The 20,460-nt window shown below is 38.3% G+C and overlaps 1 protein-coding gene across 1 annotated transcript in view; it reads left to right on the forward strand.

Moving 5' to 3' along the window:
• The window catches only part of SLC24A2 (solute carrier family 24 member 2), a 106,123-nt gene that overhangs the window by 59,257 nt on the left and 26,406 nt on the right, over positions 1–20,460 (forward strand). Inside the window, exon 5 of the mRNA XM_066569286.1 lies at positions 14,067–14,117. Coding sequence (XP_066425383.1) covers positions 14,067–14,117 — 51 coding nt within the window. The remainder of the gene's footprint in view (positions 1–14,066; positions 14,118–20,460) is intronic.

The raw sequence follows: 20,460 nt of genomic DNA on the forward strand, positions 1-20,460 counted from the left end.
TACGTTAAATGTCATTGTATTTTAATCTGACATTCACTTAAAAACTATATGTGAAAATACATGTGGGTACCTACTGTATACAATATTCATTAACTTCTTGGATCTGTATGAATTTTACCGACCAAATTTCTCCCCATCTTTTTGTGTTTTAATCTGTGTATAAGACATTGAAGAACCAAATTGGTGCATCATCTTTATTTTAAGAGTCTTTTACCATGCCAAATAAGTAATTTTTAAGCTGATAGCATTTCACTATTACAAATTGAAGGAAATAATATTTATTAAGTGTCTGAGAAATCAGTCCTTTGCTCTATAAACCCATTATCTGGGTAGATGTAGAAATGTAAATGAGTACCACCAGGCCTTCTCTGGCCCATGTGGCTCTCTCCAATTTACATGTCCTTTCCTTTCCCAAAAAAACGCAACAGTTCTGAGTTTTGCCTAAGCAAAGAAAATTAGCTCTGCTGCACTCATGTAATGGATGGTGATGGACCTGCTGCGTGACCTATGGGGCTAAAGGGTTTCTTCCAAATCATTTGATGCAAGTATGGATCACACTCAAAGGAAGAGCAGAAATATGTTATAAAAATTTTTCATTCTTGCTTTAGTCAGCTTAAATTTCCTCATATTTCTGCCAGATGATGACTTAGATCAATAGGTCAAAAAAATTGCATCCTTTGCTGAATCTGTTGGATTTGCAGAAAAACAGTTTATGAGAGCATTAAAAGGTGCCACTCTGAAATAAAAAAATAAGTTTGAAAGGTGTCTATCAAAGCTACCACATACACAGGGACTCTGGCAGACCCTGCACTTGGGCATACTCCTGACATCTTCCTCCTTCTTGTCTCATTTCCTTTTACTGCATTTCTCTAGCATTTACTTCTTGGCCCGTCTCATACTGGATCTCACTCACCTGAACCCTCCTTCTTTCAGCCTTCTCCCATAAGATGGCTTCTTCAGCACTTGCTGTCTTTCTGGACTGCTGGGTCCGTTCATCAGATCACTTCCCGATCAGTCACCAGCCACACTGCAGCTGTCACAGCCAAGTGAACTGTCTTTTCAGTGGCTGGAAAAGTGTGGCTAAAGTCTGGGAGCTCTGTGCTTGATCCTTGAGGGCTTCAGATCAAATATTGCCTTTAGAAGTTACATTTCTAATTTTTGCACTGCTGCTGAGAGATCCAGCTTTTCTTTCTCTTTAAGTCAGTAATAAAATTCACTGTTACATTCCCTTGAACAATTGCAAGGGAAATGGGGGCATCAGAAGGCACACTGCACTGTCATTTGGAGTTATGTGGATTTTGCAAGGGTGACAGAAAAGAAGTCCATCTGCATCCTCTTGGTAGCAAAAGCTGTATAGAGTGTATAAATAGGCCATATGACTGTTAAAGATCAGCTTGACCTACACACCATTATTACTGCATTAACATTCAGTGTATTTATAGAAAACCAGCTCATCAAATTTACTTCTGAATAATTCATTTGTGAAGTCAGAACCAACCTCTGCTGCAATTGAAAGCATATTAAAAATGCACTTGATTGCAAGTAGGATAACATGAAATGATAGAGTAAGATTTACTTTCCAAAAATGTCGATAAACAGAGCAGTCCCTATATACTATTGCACACTTATGACCCTATCCTTCTTTTCCCTTTTCACATAATAAATGTGGCTTTGTATGGCTTGTGGCTGTCTTTTAAAAGCCAACTTGCAAACTCTCCAGAATCAGCAGGCTTGCAAGGCGTTCAGCCTGCCTCTGACAGATGAGTAATATCTGAGATCAGTGGGAGCTGCTGGATATTTGGCTCTTCATAATCAGGCAGGTGTGCAGTCATGCTGTGGATTTAACAGTCTAGACAAGAAAGGCTTCTCCCCTTCAAAATCTTGGTCTCAGCATAAAGCTTATAAGAAGATAAGAGTTCAGCCACTCTAGCAGGTGAATGTATAGGATGTTTGTTAATGAGATGTGAACTTTACATTACAGCTGAGACATCATCATTCATTAAAAATACAAATATCTGTATGACATTAGGTATTTGTTTGCTTTTATCTAATTACAGAAATAATGACCTTGATAGACATCATTTCCTGAGGATTAAGATTAATGACTGCCTGTGTTTCTGGCTATCATCAACTCTCAGCCAGTCATTAATCCCCAGGAAATCCTATGCCATATTTGCTTCTGCTTAAGTGCTAGCCTTGCAATCCAGCTGGTCTGTTCATAACAACATTACCCATATGAATAAGGATGGCATCATCTGACCTGCTGTGTTGGTCAGGCCCCAGTCCAAAATCCAAGCAACCTGAACATAAATCATGACAATCATTGATCATTTGTAGCTGTTTTCTTCTGAGTCCTGAAACTCAGATAACTTTGTCCTAGTTTTGAACGGGATATTCCTGGGTTATGGAAGTGTAGGTTTTGCAAAGATCCCTTTACATTTTTTAATAGAAGATGGCTGTTGTTTTGCAGTGGGAGCAGGGCAAGAATAAGATGGTAGGTATTTTTTATGAAAGTGTGCCGTGAATAGTAATCCTACCTTCTCCCTATAAGCTGTAGGTTGCTGTAAAGATGATTCCTTCAGAAGTGTGGAGGGAGCATTTTCCCTCTGGAGGCTTCTGCTGGTACTCTGTTGAGCAGGGAAGATTCCAGCACTGAAGTGAGGATTTAGACCACCAGTGCAATCTGAGGCTACATTGTTTTTCTTGCACAGCTTTTTCAAGACACAGGAAGAATGAGATTTTTTTCATTATCATAGCACCCCTTTTCTGCCTGCTGATAAGGTGCTACAGGCCAGCAAAACATCTCCCACAAGTGAAGATTTAGCTAGTTGCTGACTTTCTTTCTCTTTGTGACAAGGCTATAACTCATATGCAAATGACATCCTCTGCATGAAAATGGGTGTGATATAAATCTCTGTCATGGCTTAGTCCCCAGTGAGAAGCAGGTATCTTAAGCAATTTTCTCCTATTCCCATCTCAAGTCCTGTTTCCAAAATGGAAAACTACAGGATGTACTTCTGCAGAAAATGAATTGTTTATCTTATAATCTGTAGGGTTTTTTTGAAGATATAAATATGGTGCATGTTATTGGTGAGAGAAGTAACCTTCTGTTACATAAAGCTGAGCTTACAATTCTGTCACTTCCTTCACTGAACACAGAACAGTACAGTACTGTCACTGTTTTGACAAAAAAAAGAGAAAGCCTGCATTCATACTTCTCAGGAAAATAAAGAAGAATACTCAAAGTTTTTGAGATAGTAGTGAATTATTCATAATGGCTTGGTAGATGCTGTTGTTTTCCTACATATTGGTGTTAAGAATTTTCCAACTTTTCCATTCACTGCGAGCTGTTCTGCTTCATTTGCTCCTGCTGCTTGGATACTTTTCTTAGATGTCATGAAAACTGTCAGCTCACCCAAAAGACATCTGGCAGAGGTTGGGTGGCCTTTGCCTGGACGGTTACTCAGCAGCCTCCCAGCTTTTGTCTCATTTTGCAAAAAACTTATGTTTTTACTCTGCCCATGGCCTAGGTGAGATCATGTCTGTTCTCACTGCCATTGGTGCCATTGTTTGCCTGAAGCTGTTTATTTGCTGTATCTTCAGAGAAGTAAGGCCAGGCAGCTCAGTTTACACCAGCTCAGGGGTAATGCTCAGTTCCTGCATGGCTGAAGTAGCCTGACCACTTCCACTTTCCTCATCTCCAGAACATGGGTCTCAAAAATCTTTTTCAACCTTAACCATTCTTTGATTCTGTTATGCAGCAGGACTTGAGTGCACTTCACAAAAGAGCAGAATCAGAGAATGACAGAATGAACTAGGTTGGAAAAGAAATTTGAGATCATATGGTCCAACCTATACCTAACACCTCCTCATCAACTCAACCACAGCACTGAGTGCCACATCCAGCCTTTTTTAAACATGTCCAGGGGTGGTGACTCCACCGTCTTCCTGGGCATACTATTCCACTGCCCAATCATGCTTTCAGTTGAGAAATTTTTCCTGACATCTAACCTAAACTTCCCTTGGCACAGCTTAAGACTGTGACCTCTCATACTGTCAGTGGTTGCCTGGGAGAAGAAACCAACTCCACCTTTCAGGAGATTGTAGAGAGTGATAAAGTCATCTGTGAGTCTCCTTTTCTCCAGGCTGAGCCACCCCAGCTCCCTCAGTTGTTCCTCACAGAGCTTGTGTTCCAAGCCCTCACCAGCCTCATTCCTGTCCTCTGGACGTGCTCAAATGTCTCAATGTCCTTCCCAAACTGAGGGCCCAGAACTAGACACAGCACTCGAGGTGTGGCCTCACCACTTCCTAGCACCATGCCAGAGAAGAAAGAAATACATCTTCAGAACTATATAGGCACAAAAGTATTTTATTTAACATGAAGAAATACACAAATCTAGACAAAATTTATAGAAGTAATATTGTATGTTATTAACTATCTCTGCTTTAAATAATTAATAAATCTTGAGCATCCTTTAGGCATACCCATGGGCCTGCAAAGAACCTGAGCATCCTTCTTCTTGCAACTTTGTTCCTACTCTGCTTGTCCTTGGCTCTTCTTCTGTCCCATCAAGGAAAAACAGTCCTCTGAGCACAGTGCTGAGACCATTCTAGCTCTCCTCTCAGCTGCAGACTGAAATGTTGGCAAGGGATTTCTGCCAGAGAAGATGGGGGCTCCCTGCCAGGCTTGGATATATATTAGTAGCTATTAATCAGAATACAGTGTTTTCTCTTTAATTCCTTCCCATGATATTCAGTCTGATACGATGGTGAGAAACCAATGAAAAAGACAATTAGGCTGACCTTCAAAGTGTAGTGTCATGTCAGGCAGATACTCATACTCTTTTTATATGTCTAGCTTTCACAAAAGTGAGGTGGTTTTTCTCATTTAGGTTGAAAGGGACATTTTGCATTACAGAATCCAGCTAGTACAATCTCCTGCTCAAGCAGGATTGGCTTCAGCAGGTTGACTATGACAGCTTCCAGTCATGATTTGAAAATGTTCATAAATGGAGACTCCACAGTCTTTTTGGGAGACACATTTCAGTGTTTGCTCATCATCCTAATATGTGTCTGGATGGAATTTTCTGGTTTTTAGTTCATCTCCATTGACTCTTCCCCTGTCAATGGGGACTTCTGAGGGAAGTGTTGTTCCCTTTTTTTCTTTCTGTCCCATCAGGCTTATACATGGGGATAAGAGCTCCCTGAACCTGCTTTCCTCCAGGCTGAACAGTCTCAGCCTCTCTGATGAGAAGTGTTCCAGTCATAATCTTTGTGGCCCAATGCTGGACTGGTTCTGGTATGTCTATGACTGCCTTGTACTGGTGAGCCTGGGACTGGTCCCAGCACCCACCTATATCTCATGAGCGCTGGTGTAAACAAAATACCACCTCCTTGACCTGGTGGCAGTGCTCTCCCTAGTGGAGCACCTTAAGGGTGCTGCTGGGTCACCATTGCTGCAGTGGCACTTTTCTTGCTTTCGGTGGCATGACTCTCCACACAGTCATTTGCAGGAAGAAAGCTTTTTCCTGGGAAAGTTTTCAAACATCTAGATGAGATAGGTGAAGCAGTGAGGCACATCATTCTCCAGCAAGGTCTTCTTCCACCTTTCGCTGCATTTCAGCTGTGGTAGAGACCACCAAAATTGTGCTTCTAACTTAGATACCTGTGCTTCCATGATAATGTAGATGAGATGAGTATTTTAAAAGTGTCTCCAACATCAAACACCCCATAATGCCAGCGTCAGCAACAGCATAAGTAGAGTAGAAACCCATATGGGCTACATGCAGCTAAGGGCACATCTATTTAAATAGGCAGAGACAATATTTTAAATAGCCTAGTTCACATCTGTCAGAAAGAGAGAGAGAGAAAGAGAGAGAGAGAGAAATTAGATAGCTGTTTCCTCCAGTATTACTTAGGACTTCAAAGCCAAGAATGGATACACTTGTATTTACAAACTTCTTTGTAACACACAGAAGATATAAATGTCACTGTAACAGCTGTGGAACCTGAGCTGTCTATAAAAATGTGTGATTTTGGCATAGAGAAAAATGATATCTTGGGCTAGTGAAGACAATTTTATTATGAGGTTTTGGTTCCACTGACTATTTTTTATGTCAATCATAAATATATAGTGACAATCAAAGAAGTAGATATTCAAAGTCTAAATTATTTTACTGAGTGGATCTATTTAGCTTACATACAGGAACCATTTCATTCTTGTCATACTTTGGGCATGTAGGTCTTGCTTTTTCTAGGTAACAGAGGTTGCACTTCCATGACTATAGGGTGAGAAGGCTTGCAACTTTTATCCTACCCACAGATATTAAAACTCTCTGTGGTTTGGTTATACATAACTTTGTAGGCAATGAAAGCCTTGCAGATTTTTCTCAGAAAGGGCAGTTCAGTGGGAAAATTCAGCTCTTTGTTAATGCTCTCCAACTCTGTAGCAGTGTCAGATCTGCTTATCTGCAGAGGTTCCCAAGACTCAGAGAGAAGGCACAACTCATTGTTGTGTTAGTGTCATTGAGAAGATTTCTACTTACATAAAATTGAAGCATAGGTCTCCCTTTAAAATCTGTATTGATCTTTGTAGGTGGAAAAAGTTAAATAATGAAAATTTTCTAATGCCTTTTTAATTTAGTTTTGAATCTGAAATGTAGTCCTTGTGTTGGTTTTGTTGTCAGTTTTCACTATTTACTTCTGCATGCCCTGTTGTGTTAACCTCAATCTACTCAAGCTGTACACTGCAGGCAGAATTCTTGTTTCTCTTCCTCATAATTTTTTCCAGTGTTGCCCTGTTCTTCAGACAGTGTATTCTTGGGATTTCCTACAGAGAATGCAAGGAAGACATATAGAATACAAACATGATCCCAGCACAGGGTACACTTTTCCTGATTATGTATTTACATGCTTAATGGTTTTAGCTTCATTTTAAGTTTCTTCCTAACTTAGTATTTCTTTGTTAAAAATATGAACAACAAAGAACATAAGCAATGTATAAAGCTGTACAGATCAGGGAATATTAGTGTCTGTGAGGGACATTCCATTGAAGCTGAAAAGTGGGAGATTTCCTTTAGTACAGCTTGTACATGACAGATGATTTCATCATCCACAAGTTGATTGGATTTTATGACTGGCTACTGAAAGGAAGACATGCTGTCTGCTGTTATTCTCCTTGGGTATGCTGGAAAGCAAAACATCTGAAATTTGATTAGTCGGAGTTGTAGGTTTCCAGACCCTACAGTGTCTGGCCCAACAGACACTCAAGGAAATCCTGATCCCACTGGAATCAGTTGTTGGACTCCCAATATCATCAGCAGAAGGAGGCTTTCACTTCTACACCTTGAAATTCCCATTTTCATGAATATTTGAAAATTGTTTGAAGATAAATATCATCTTCAAAGTCAGCAGGAATTGTGTTTGATCCTGGCTAACTCAATTCTGTTGTATTGGTTGTCTTTTGGAGTTACTACATTGTAGAGAATGTTTGATGCTTGTCTTCAACAGTTGATGGCAGATGGAAAAAGGTATCTTATGATGGGAGAAGAAACAAAGCTCTCAACAACAAGCAATTTCATGTTTTTCTTTAATTTAAGTGAAATAAAAACACCTAAAAATATCAAAATCTGGGTCTGACTTGCAGTAGTAATTTAATGTACTTTCTGCTCCATTGCATATGTCATTGACCATCCCCTTAAAAACATTTGCTCTTCAGCCCATATCAATTATAACCCCAATAAATTTCCATTTGTCACCACAAGGAGATTTGTTAGATAGTATAGACTGAAAACAGTGGATTTTCACTTTTCATTTTAAATGTTGCACTAAGAGCAAAATAACAGGTAGATCTAACTTTTGGATGTTGTCACTATCTTAAGCTGCCCAGAACGCTGCTGATATGATTGTAAATTCATTTAGTTATATTTCTATTCACACTCCAGCTTGATAAAATTGCAATAAGCCAATTATAGAAAAGCAAACAACTCTAATAAAATTATTTTTATGGCAAAACCACCTAAAATTAAAAAAAAAAAAAAGGCAAGGACACATGAGGAGAGAGAACAGGAATAGAAGGCTTGCAATTTAAAGGGATGAAAGGTGACCACATGTTACTAGATGTGGTCACCTTTCATGATGCACAAAGTAGTAAGTGATTTAGTTACTCTCAATGTACTGCCAATAGCCAAGTACCTGAAAGACTTTATTTATAATATTTTCTGCATTTGTTTAGGATCTTTAATAAAGCACTACTAGTAGTAGTAGAAGCAAAAAAATATGTAATTCTGAAATTCAATGCAATTTTAAACTTTATCACTTATATCCAAAAGGGATCTTTTTGTATTTTCCACTGAAATAGCTCAATGGCAAAGCCTCCATTTTTGAAGAACTGGCAGCTGGAATGTCCACAAGTGAAAATGTAGGGTACAGCATCTGATTATCCAGATGTAGTAGGAGAATAAGTATTTTGCTTTTTAAAAGAATTTTTGTTTTGTCCTGCATTCTGCAATGATACTATGTACAAACTCCCATTGCAGTCCCAGTCTGTCCCAGATGGGATATAATTACTCAGTAAGAAAGCTAAGAGGTTTAGGAAGTTTGTAAATGATAGGAGTCAGAATAAGATTAGATTCACTGAAAAAATTATTTCAAATAATTGTTTCTATTTAAAATTCACAATTCCTGTTAGCCTTCAGTTTGTGGGATTTTTTGTATATTTTTCCTCTAATAGTGTAAGTAAAAAGGCATTTTCTTTTTTTAAAGATCTCTTAGAGATTAGGACTCTAATTTTAAAACTGTAACATTTAACAGTTTTAATCTTCACTAGATCTTTCAGAAGTTCTTAGCATCAAGAGATCTTTGTTCCAATCTAACATCACTGCTGAAACCAAATCCAACTTTGATTCCAGTTTAGTTTGGATAGTCACTACAACTTATCTAGAAAAGTTTTAAAGTGGCCTCCTTTTTCTGTTTTTGGCTGAGACTGATCATCTAATTAAATTTTCTCAAAACCTTGACATCTAGCAGAAAAAACAGTAAAGACATCCTTGTGCTCCTTGATGTTATTATATGAATTCCTCTAATTCCTTTGACCAAATTTTTTGCCTTCTTTTTTAAAAAGGCAAATTAAAGAAGCCTTGACACCTTCATGACTGTAGAAGTCAAACAAAAGGAGTGTTTAGTAAATACAACCATGTAATTGTGCTAAAAATTAGAGGGTTGCCATCAGTAATTTCTTTTTACCAGTTTTGTTTTAGGTAATAGATATATCAACTTTGAAGCTTTTAATGAACTTGGAGGAGTGTGACATGAATTCTCATACAAATATGTTTTTTATGAAAAGTGAAAGTCTCATGCTTGTTGAAGAAATCCACAATTAGTTTCTTTCAGTCTGACTTTACATGAAGGGATACATGTCTGACAAAAGTCATCGTCTGACTTTTCCATGAAGGGATACACACCTTTAGTAATGCAGGTTGCTGTCTCTAAAATAGCTGTATGGCTTATAAGAAGTTCTAGAAACTCTGAGACAGGCTGATTTCTGGCCTTACTTGGGTCAGCTACAGTCTGTAGCCAAGATCTTAGTTGCAGGAGAGTGAAGAGAAATATTGATTCTGCTTTTCTTCTATGGCAGCCTGGGGCTATATACTTAAAAGACAGAAATTAGTATTTCATTACAGCCAGTATGTACTATACTTAGTGAGAGTAAAATTAGCTGAGTTATTAGCTATCTTATTTAATAGAGTCATAGAATAGTTTGGTTGAAATGGATGTTTAAAGATCATCTAGTACAATCTCCCTGCAACTAGCAGGGATATGTTCAACCAGTCAGGTTGCTCAGAGCCTTGTACATCTTGACTTTGAATATATCCAGGCATGGGGAATTTACCTCATCTCTCTGAACAACCTGAGCCATTGTTTCAACATCCTCCATCTAAAAAATATCTTCCTTATATATAGTGTGAATCTACTTTCTTTCTACCACAGCAACTCCTACTAAAAAGTTTGTCCCAATTTGTTTTGCAGTTCCCCTTGAAGTGACAGGCTGCTCTATGTTCTCAGAGCGTTTTCTTCTGTATTCTGAACAACCCAAATGTTCTGTCTTCCTAGGAGTGGTTCTCCATCCCTCTAATCATCTTGGTGGCCCTTCTGTGGATTCTCTCTAACAGGTCCATGTCTTTCCTGTGCTGGGACCCCAGAGCTGGATGCAGGGTTCCAGGTGGGGTCTCAGCAGAGCAGAGCAGAGGGGCAGAATCCCCTCCCTGGCCCTGCTGCCCACACTGCTTTGGATGCAGCCCAGGACACATTTGACTTTCTGGGCTGTGAGTGCCCATGGCTGGGTCATGTCCAGCCTCTCATCCCCCAACACCCCCAAATCCTTCTCCCCAGGGCTGCTCTCCATCTGTTCATCCCACAACCTGTGCTGGAACCAGGGACTGCCCCAACCCAGGTGCAGTGCCTTGCACTTGGTCTTGTTAAACCTTATGAAATTCCCATTCCCATTTGTCAAGGTCCCTCTGAATGACATCCTGTCCTTCAGATGTGGCAACTGCATCACTTAGCTTGATGTTCCTCAAACTTTCTGAGAATGCACTTGATCTCCCCTGTCAATGTAGTTGATGAAGATATTAAATAAGACTGGTCTCAGAGGGACACCACTCATTGCCAGGTGACCCTCTGGATGCAACCATCTAGTCAATTTATTTCCACTTACACAGATACATTCTCTCTCCAATTCAGTGAGAGGGAGCATGAGGGGATCTTACAGAAGTCCAGGTAAGTGGCATCTGTAGCTCTTTCCTTGTCCACTGATGTAGTCACTCCATCGTAGAAGGTCACTAAGTTGGTCAGGCAGGATTTTTCTCTTGGTGAAGCCATGCTTGGTGTCTTGAATTTGAAATCACCAATAACATAGCCCCGTTAACCAACAATATTTTTCTGTTTGCTTTGATGTGGTGTGACACCCACAAACACATTAGAGAACAGTACGTAGTAAGACAAATGTTGCTGTAATCCTTCAGGAATGTCAGTCAGGATTACTAGGAACCTTCTGTTCTTTTCTGGTGTAAAAATATGCAGAAGGGAACAAATTAATTCAGTGACTGTAACTGTTGGGGATCAGCTGTTAAGCTGCATCTCTGCATCCTCTTTGTTTCATGTGACCAACAGGGATGCAGGTACTGGCTGCCATCCAGTCTATCTATTATGACCTCACCATGGGAACTGCATAGCACGTTCACAAAAACAGAATTGTCAAATTTTAATTGTATTGGATTTGGGGATAATTTTTCAAGTACCCTTTTCAATTCCATTTCAAACAAGATTACTTCTAAAGCTGTGAAGTTTTTCCAATTTAATATTTTTTTCTAAAAAGTACTTCATTTTCTATTTACTCAAAGTTATATTAAACAGGGTATGTCTTGCTTAATGGGAGAACTCAAAAACAAAGAGCATATTTAGTCTAAATTTTACAGCAGAAGTACCATATATTGGAAGCAGACTGTGCAGAGGCAAATCTGTCATGCTGCCAAGCAGCACTGACCTAAGTAATCTTAAAACCCTCAAATATAATACATGTGAATATGCAGCTGATGTTTTCTGGGTAGTGCATTGCAGTCAGTGGGCTGATGATTGTATAAAGAGTTCCACTCTGGGTATAGGACTATAAGCTTTGGAGAGCATGATCCTACCAGCAAGATTGGAGTTTTCCTGGAAATAATTTTGCTAACTGCAGGAATTATACTGGTATAATCCTTGGTGTGTTGAATTGCTGAAGTTCCCAGAACATGATTATCATCAGCATCATTCACTGTCATGCACCACCTTGTTTCTCCTCTCTTTTGGTCTCTGTAAGGTCAGATTGACCCTTTTTTTCTTTACTGTTTGTCTTTTATCTCTCACTTCAGATGGGAAGTAAATAGATTTAAATGGGATTCCCAGTGTGTGAAATGTCCTGCCTTGCTTCCACTCCATTTTTTCAGTTTTTTGTTTTGAGATTTAGAATTCACGATTGTTGTTGGTTTCCTCTGAAATCTCTTCTGCTTCATCTGCAGAGTAAGAAGCCTCATGCTATTCTGTTAATTCTGAAGTTTGTTGCTGTGGTGCAATGCTCTTCTCAACTTCATTCATGCAGTCCCTCTCTGCTAACATTTTGTTCTCCGTGTGCCTCCATTTGTTTTTTTTACTTTTACCCTCCTTTTGGCGGACTCTTTCTGGAATGTATGTTCCAGTCCTGTCCTCAATCTCCAGTGAATGCCTCAGGCCTGGCTCTAGCAAAGCAGACCCCAGACACATGAAGGCAAAGATCAGTGAGAATAAATACAAGCAAAGGTGCTGCCCGTAGATTCAGCAAATATTGAGCTCTAATTAAATAGGACAAGTAGTTCCAAATGCTGTATATAGGGGTGCCTATATTGAAGTTATTGGGAGCTCTTTCCAGGTAAGGACTAAAATTAGGATGGTAGGACAATAACTTCTTATGTGTACTAGCAGCTGCAAAGATTTTGTTGCAAGACTAAGTAAAATTTAAAAACAGTATATGCATTCTTTATTGCTGTAAAACAATATATTAAATTCTGTCTTTAAATTACATTTTTCTTTGCTTTTAGAGGGACTTTGCCATAAGAGGGACTTAATGTCCTATTCTATTTGGCTTACTTATGGGCAAGTAAGACACTACATTTTATTAGCAAGAGTGTATGAATACTTGTAAGTTTCTTTATAATATGCCTATGAAAAATCATTACAACCCAATCATACTTACTAAAAAAACCCCAGTGATAATATCCTGTATATTTTAGTTACATGGCGTAAGGCATTCTCTGTCCCTGCAAATGATGTAAGATTTCTTTTTCTTTTAAATGTATCTCTCAAAGTGTCAGATTTTATATCATCACAGTATTTTACAGTTAAAAACTAATAACCATGTCTCTACTGAAATTCACCTTTGTGAAAAATTGTTGAAAAATCATCATGCATCATTGAAAAACAAAATAATTGGATATCACTTTTGCATTTAATTGCTTAAGGTGTTTCATAAATATGAAAGACAATATTTGCAAAGAAAAAAGCATCATCAAACTGTTAAGTATTCACTTTTTAATGGTTACATTCTGTCAAAGGTTAGATGCTCAGAAACATAATTGCAAAACTTCTCATAAAAATTATGAGTGGTCATGCACAAATTCCTCAGCCAGACCATTAACAAATTCCTCCTTGAGACTAATTTTTCATTGTCCTATTTTGTAGGTTTATATTAATTATTGTGTTTATGCATACAATAACACGTATGCCAAATGTTAATAAAAAAGCGCTTCAAAAAATAGTGTAAAGCCACTGTAGTAAAAAGGTGATTTTATGCAAAATTTTATCACACAGAAGCAAACAGTAGTAGCCCTAAAGATCTGGAGACCTTTGCATTCCATTCTTTTTAATGCCCTGATAGAATCTGGTAATGCACTATTTTCAGATAGATTGAATGATTTAATGAATTTAGGTGTCATATCACCTGATGAGGCAAGTAACTATTTTTCTGATTTCACAAGTGACAAGAGAGTGGTTAAATTAAGTAGCCCATCTAAAGCCAGGCAATATCAGCACTGGTATCAAAACAGTGTTTGGGAGACTGCATTATGAACAGCTCCTAAAATTATGTGTTTTGAAACTTTTTTGTTTGATTTGGATACAGACGTATTTGACTGTCTGACCCGGGGAATGATAAATGAGCTTAGTTTGCAAAATTGCTGCTGTTTAGGTACTCTCAAGGTTTATTATCTTTTCCCAGATGTAAAGACACCAAATTGGCAAGAAACTTGAAAAGGCTAAGTTTTAGATTTCAGTGCTTCTCCTACATCTCAATTTAGCAAGTTTAACACTTTAGCTAAAGTCAATGACTTGTGAAATTCTGGAGGGGGAAAGCAGTGCCATTTCTGTAATCTGTGTTTCGTTGTCCTGGAAAATGTTTTGCATAATCACTGTTCCAGTTTATGAAGCACATGCAAAAACATGTACATTTCTTTAATGTCTGCTGGTTCCTTATCTCTGTGTCTTTTACTGTGATGTTATAGAGCTTGGATCATATGGAAACCTAAAATATTATGACACAATGACTGAAGAAGGTAAGAAATATTTTAGAATTGTTTGTATGAGCTTTTTTTGAAGCCCTCTGAGTGTCTTTTTTGTGTTTACATTTTTCTTTGTTTTTCTTGGTCCTATTTTCATTTTCTCCATTTTTGAATAACTCATTTTTGCATGTGTTTATTGGTGGCTCAGTCAGTTACAACTCTTTTTTCAAGTCTTTGTTTTCAACATTTCAGTTCTGCTATTTCAGGTAAGAAAATACAATGGGATACTTTTTGCAAAGAACATATGCAAAACCATACTTGCAGGTTATATGGCACAGTATAACGTGGATTGTAGGTGCTTATTTGATGCCATGTTTTACAATGCATTCAAGAAGGGAAATTAATTTATCGATTTTTAAATCACTTGAACAATTGCTAAGTGACTTCAGTTTACTGTATTATTGAAAAGCAATGAATAACCTTTAAAAACTAGGCGTGTTTATTCCTGGAGTATTAATTGTATGCTTGATTGCAATGCAAAAAAAAATTGCAGTTTGAAATCCTCATTCTAGCAATTTAAGAAGGAAGTAATTAGGGCCTGAATCAGGGCTCAGTGAAATCTCAGGAAATTTTTCTGCTGATTCAAAAGCACTGCAGTTCTATCATACTAATTCAGGAAAGCAGTTAACTCCATACTAAATTTCCAACACATGCTTTTTGTCCTAGTGCAATTAGCATTTCTACAATTTGGAATTATCCCTGAACTGAGACCTGATTGTAGGATCAAGGCCTCTTGTCCATCCTTCTGATTATAATTCCAGACAGATGTTTTCATTATGTTAAATTTAGAGATTAGCAGCCTGTTTGGGGATGGGGAAAATCTTGAGGCCTGTAGAAAAGTTAGCCACCTATTCACACTTGGTTTTAATCTTGGGAATTTAGGACAAATAACAGTATTTGTATAATAACAGTATTAATTCTCTCTTTTTAAAAACACAGTTCCTTTCTAGTGTTGAGTAATCTTGAAGATTTTAAGAGAATCTTCATTGCATGACTTACTCATGATCATTCCTCAGGGAGGATGGAAAGTGATAAGGCCTGTTTCCCTCTTTCTGTATTTGCTGTTGATACACAAATATAACCATCTGGTTGTGGGGCAGGCTGTGGGAGATGGTCCTGTGCACCTTTGCACCAGGTGTTGGAAGATGCTGTTTTCATCTGTGTCAGGCCTGAGCTCGTAGAATGGTCTTGCTTTGCTGCGCTCCATTGCCCAGATTAAGCATCTGGTTCACAGGGGTGGTACCAATATAAAAAAAGATGTCTGAAAGTAGATTTTAACAGGTGAACAGTAGTGTCTATGTTGCTTAAATACACCTCTCAAGAACCTGTAAGGAGCCATTAACCTGGGCCACTCCGATATGGCTACCAGAGATAAAGCTGGTATGTTTTAATTCAGTCTTCATTTTGCAGTATGTTTTAATTCAGTCTTCATTACAATCAAGATAAAAAGGTAATTTCTTATTGTAGCCTTAAATGTGAGTATGTTAAGGTTTTTATTTTTTATAGTGAAGTATCATATCTGTTATTTCAAAAGTAGCCTTCTGAGATTCATCAATATTCTATTGGCAAGTAAATGTAGTTGTAGGGAAACACTTGTTGCAGTATAATACATACATAGATGTATATTATTCCTGTGCCTATGCAGAAGTAATGCTTTTAGTATTCAATGTCACCTCAGAATGCATTTCTCATGAATAAATATTTCAGAACCATAGTGTAGCCACAGGAAAAATCCAGTAGCAGAAATAAAAAGTAAGCTCTTTGTCTTTAGAAACACTAACATTGACAAGAGTCTATGATGCAGTCTATTACCTTCTCAAATACAACCATCATAATTTTCACTTGTCTTTCACGAGGCAAGTAATGATTAGTATATCTCACAAGTTGTATTTTGATTGAAGTGTACTATATTTTCAGCTTTCTGTTTGGATTTTCTGAAGTTTAGTTGCTATCACTCTGCATCACACTTACTTGTGTTACCCATTTACTTCTTTCTCTTCCTTTTTATGACTGAGGATTTTGTACCTTTTGCACAGCAGCTTAGTCACAGGAATACATAAATCCAGTTACAAATCCATTGATTTTTTTGTGACATCCTTATGTCCAGTCCTCAAGCCTGGAGTGGAGATACAGAATATTCTTTCAGTCTCCTGCAGTGAAGAAACTCAGGTGCATTTATTCTTCCTGCTGCATCAGAACAATCAGGGACAAGAATCAATAGTTAAGCTATAATACACAATCAGATTCATCCTAATGGCCAGAGAGCCATTGTGCTCCATATATTAGAAACTGATTTCTATTGTTTTGATCATTTCTCTTTGGCCTGAAAGTGACTTTAAATTAATTTTAGATTAATCAGGTCAAACTGAGAGAGTAAATGTGCCCCACAAGATGAGAAGAGACGCTCACTCTAATCTTGTGCTCCACCAATAGTCTACAACATGACAAAATTGCAAGTGTTTTCATTTGATACTTCTGCTTTATCTTAAAGGAGAAAGCATGTAAGGTGGATTTCTGGATTTAGATTGGTAGTCACTCACTAGTTATCATCCACGGCACATCATAAGCAGAATTAGTAAGTACAGTTCAGAGTGCTCAACAGCCACAGATTTGATATGTTCAGGCTCGTGAAAGCTTGGCTATAGCTAGATAGATGCAGTATGTTTCCTTTGATCACAGACTGAAAACAAGGCAAGTGGTAGAGTCCTGAATTTTTCAAATGAGTGAATTTCTGAAGAACTGTTTTCACGTCAAATCAGATATTTTTCTGACCCAGGGAACCTGTAGACTGCAATTTAGTTTGTAGATAAAGGATTGGCTTTTTAATATATCCTTTATCAGGAGGAGAATCTCTGCCAACTGATGCCAGCTGGAGTTACTCATGCATATCAATGCATATCTACATTATACAATAATGATTTGTTTGTATCTATTCGAACAAAAACCAATGTAGTTTTAAGCTACCTTCTTTGGTAATCATCTGGCCTTGATCACCTCTTCCTTCTACTTCATTCTTTGCAAACTAAAATAAGCTGCCAAATCTGTTGGAGTTTAGTGAACCTAGATCTGTCCTATGGAAGCATGCATTGTCATTCATCTAAACTCTCATTATGCCACCTGTTGTGAAAAGCTCTGTTACATAGTCAAACCATAGTACATAGGACTGTTCCAGAGGAAACACAGGCACCTACCTTCTAGAAACAAGAAGAGTGACATAAGATGCTTGCTTTATTTAATGACCCCACCTAAAGATAAGAAAAAAGACACGAGAGAAGATCTGTGCCTAAGATTGACATTTGTGGCTTTCTGAAGATTTGAATGACTTAGATACATCCTCAGCTGATCCTTTTTCTTGGTGGCTCTGTGCTTCCCCTTCAGTGAAAAGGTTTTGGTTTGGTTTAAAGGAGGAAAATGGTAGAGAAAGGGATGGAGGGCGGGAAGGAGGGAGGGGGCATTGCTCTGTGGTCTTTTCTATATTTCAGTACTATCTTCATGCAGGCCAGTACTACTGCTTTTGTCAGTTTCATGTTTTTGATAGTTAATTATGTTTTTTAATAATTTCCTTGCACTTTTGTTAACTACATTGAATGAATTTAATCAAAGGTAATGATGTAAAACAATGTAAACTGAATCATACATCTACTGAGAAATAAAAATAAAACAAAAGACATTTTCCATTGCATATGTTGATTTTAACTTTCATGACAGTGACTTACAACTGTGAAACAGTCTCCTGAATGAAATGGTGTAACTTAAAATCATTAAAAGTCAGTGTCAGAAATTCTTTCTAAATATGCTGAGAGGTTTTTGTAAATGTGAAAAAAATGGATGTCACATTCAATTAAGCTAATCTAAACCAGTGTGAATCTCTGCGGAGACATTTTCTTTTCAGTTCAATAGTGGCCATGTTTCTCTGTTAAGAAAACCTACACAGTTTCACACAGTCTCAAATAAAATACTAGAATATCCTTAGGTTCTCAGAATATCCTTAACCTCTAAAACTGGACCTTTAATTGAAAGGTCCTACACCATCTTGGAATAAGTGGGGACATGGATGGCTCCACAGATATTTTTCAGAAATGTGCTGGCTGCATCAATTTCATTGCTTGCACAAAATGCATTTCTATATATGTGGCATCACAAGCTGAATTCTCAAACATATAATGCTGAATTGGAATCTGAAAGCTAGCACAATCCTTTAGGGGACTGAAATTATATGAGGCACCTTTTAATATCTACTCATTCTTCTAGATAAGTAGTTTTAAATGCCGCTACTCTTTCAAAATAAGTTAGGAACCACCATGACTCAGCATTTTGGCCTAAAATATTTGAGGATATGATTCATATTTTTTTCTGTTTTTTTCTCTTTTATGCTATCCCAAAAAATTCCTGTTCTTTCTCTCACTCTCTCTCTTTTTAATTCTTTGTTACTTCTTCCCATCTAACTAGAATCTCTGCCTCTTACCCTGCGCAATAAAATAATGAGATGCTTTGTTATTTATGATTGTGTTCTATGCTTAAATACTATTCTGCAGGCGTTTAACTCTGGGTGCCAAAAAAGATAATATTTGCAAAACATTGTGAATTGCTAATTTTGATTTTTTTTTCTTTTTTCCTTTTTTTTTCTTTTTTTTTTTTGGAGCATGATGTATTTGTGAAAAGGTGGGGACTGCAGAAAGGACAGTATGGCTCATTAAATATTTGTGGTATTTTTATTACTTTCCAAGTGGTTTGCTGTTGAGAAATTAGTTCCACTTCTCAGCAAGTGATAGCTGCTAGTCACTGTGAATTGCTCATATGCTTCTCCTTATGCAAAAGTGTGGGTACAGGGGTGTGAATCTTCCATTTTAAGGAGGGAAGAGAGGATTTCTTTCCTGACTAATGATTTATCCTTGTATGCTTGGAATTTCTCCAAGTTTTTAGCTTGGCAAGAAGTGAGTGTTATCCAAATAACTGAATTAATTCATGACTTCTTACTTTTACTTTCCACTGTTAGTCTTTCATATAACTCCATTGAAATATCTTCTGGTCTTAAGTCTGTGCTGGTTTTGCTGCAGGGACACCAACAGTTTTCAATAGAATTTTTTGACTGGAGATGAAGAATTAAAAGAGCTACAGGCCCTGTATTGTAATAGTATTTTTAATTAAGAAATGTGCTGTAAAATAGCCACCAGTTAAACATCTAAAAATATTTTAAAATGCTTAAAGTGCAATAGCAATCAGGATAAATCAGTAAAGGCAGATACATCAACTTTCTACACATCATAGGCTGTCATAAGATGTCCAAAGAGTCCTTACATAGAAAGAGCTATGAAGGCAGAAAAAGGTTTCGTTTCACCTAATATTGACATCTTTGACATTACTTTGTTTTGGTGTATCATTTGGACACAGTGGTCAATAAAGAGTGACAAAACCTGGGACTTCTGCAGAGTGTGTTGCCCTAAGGAGTGTAGAGGTTGAGCTGCATGGTTAACTTCATGGGAGACAAAAAAAGCCCCAACCTGGCGGGTTTAGAAGAAAAATTATCTCTAAGAATCTGATATGAAAATCATGTATTCTGGAGACTTCTTCTTCCCCTTCTGAATCTCAGAATATGCTGAGTTGGAAGGCACCCACAAGGATCATCAAGCCCAATTCCTGCCACAGGAAAGCCCCAAGAGTCACACCGTGTGCCTGAGAGCACTGTCCAAACACTTCTTGAGCTCTCTCAGGCTGGTGCTGGGACCACCTCCTTGGGAGCTGTTCCTGTGCCCAGCCACCCTCAGGGTGAAGAACCTTTTTCTAACATCCAACATAAACCTCCCCTGACACAACTTCAGACTATTCCCTCAGGTGCTGTCACTGTCACCACAGAGAAGAGCTCAGAGCCTGCCCCTCCTCTTCCCCTCACAAGGAAATTTTAATGGCAGTGAGGTCTCCCCTCAGTCTCCTGTTCTCCAGGCTGAGCAGACCAAGTGACCTCAGCTGCTCCTCACACAGCTTCCCCTCAAGGCCCTTCACCATCTTCGTAGTCCTCCTTTGGTCACTCTCTAACAGTTTCATGTCTTTCTCATATCGTGACACTCCCATCCAGCCCCCAGCACTGGAGGTGAGCCTGCCCCAGCTCAGAGCAGAGCAGGACAATCCCCTCCCTTGCCCAGCTGGCCATTCTGTGCTTGATGCACCCCAGGACAGGGTTGGCCCTCCTGGCTGCCAGGGCACTGCTGACCCATGTTCAACTTGCCAGGACCCCCAGGTCCCTTTCCATGGCTCTACTTACAGCACCTCATTCCCAGTCTGTCCATACATCCAGGGTTGTCCCATCCCAGATGCAGAGTCCAGCAATTTATCTTGTTGA

This window comes from Molothrus aeneus, chromosome Z (genome assembly GCF_037042795.1).
Source record: "Molothrus aeneus isolate 106 chromosome Z, BPBGC_Maene_1.0, whole genome shotgun sequence".
Classification (NCBI taxonomy): Eukaryota; Metazoa; Chordata; class Aves; order Passeriformes; family Icteridae; genus Molothrus; species Molothrus aeneus.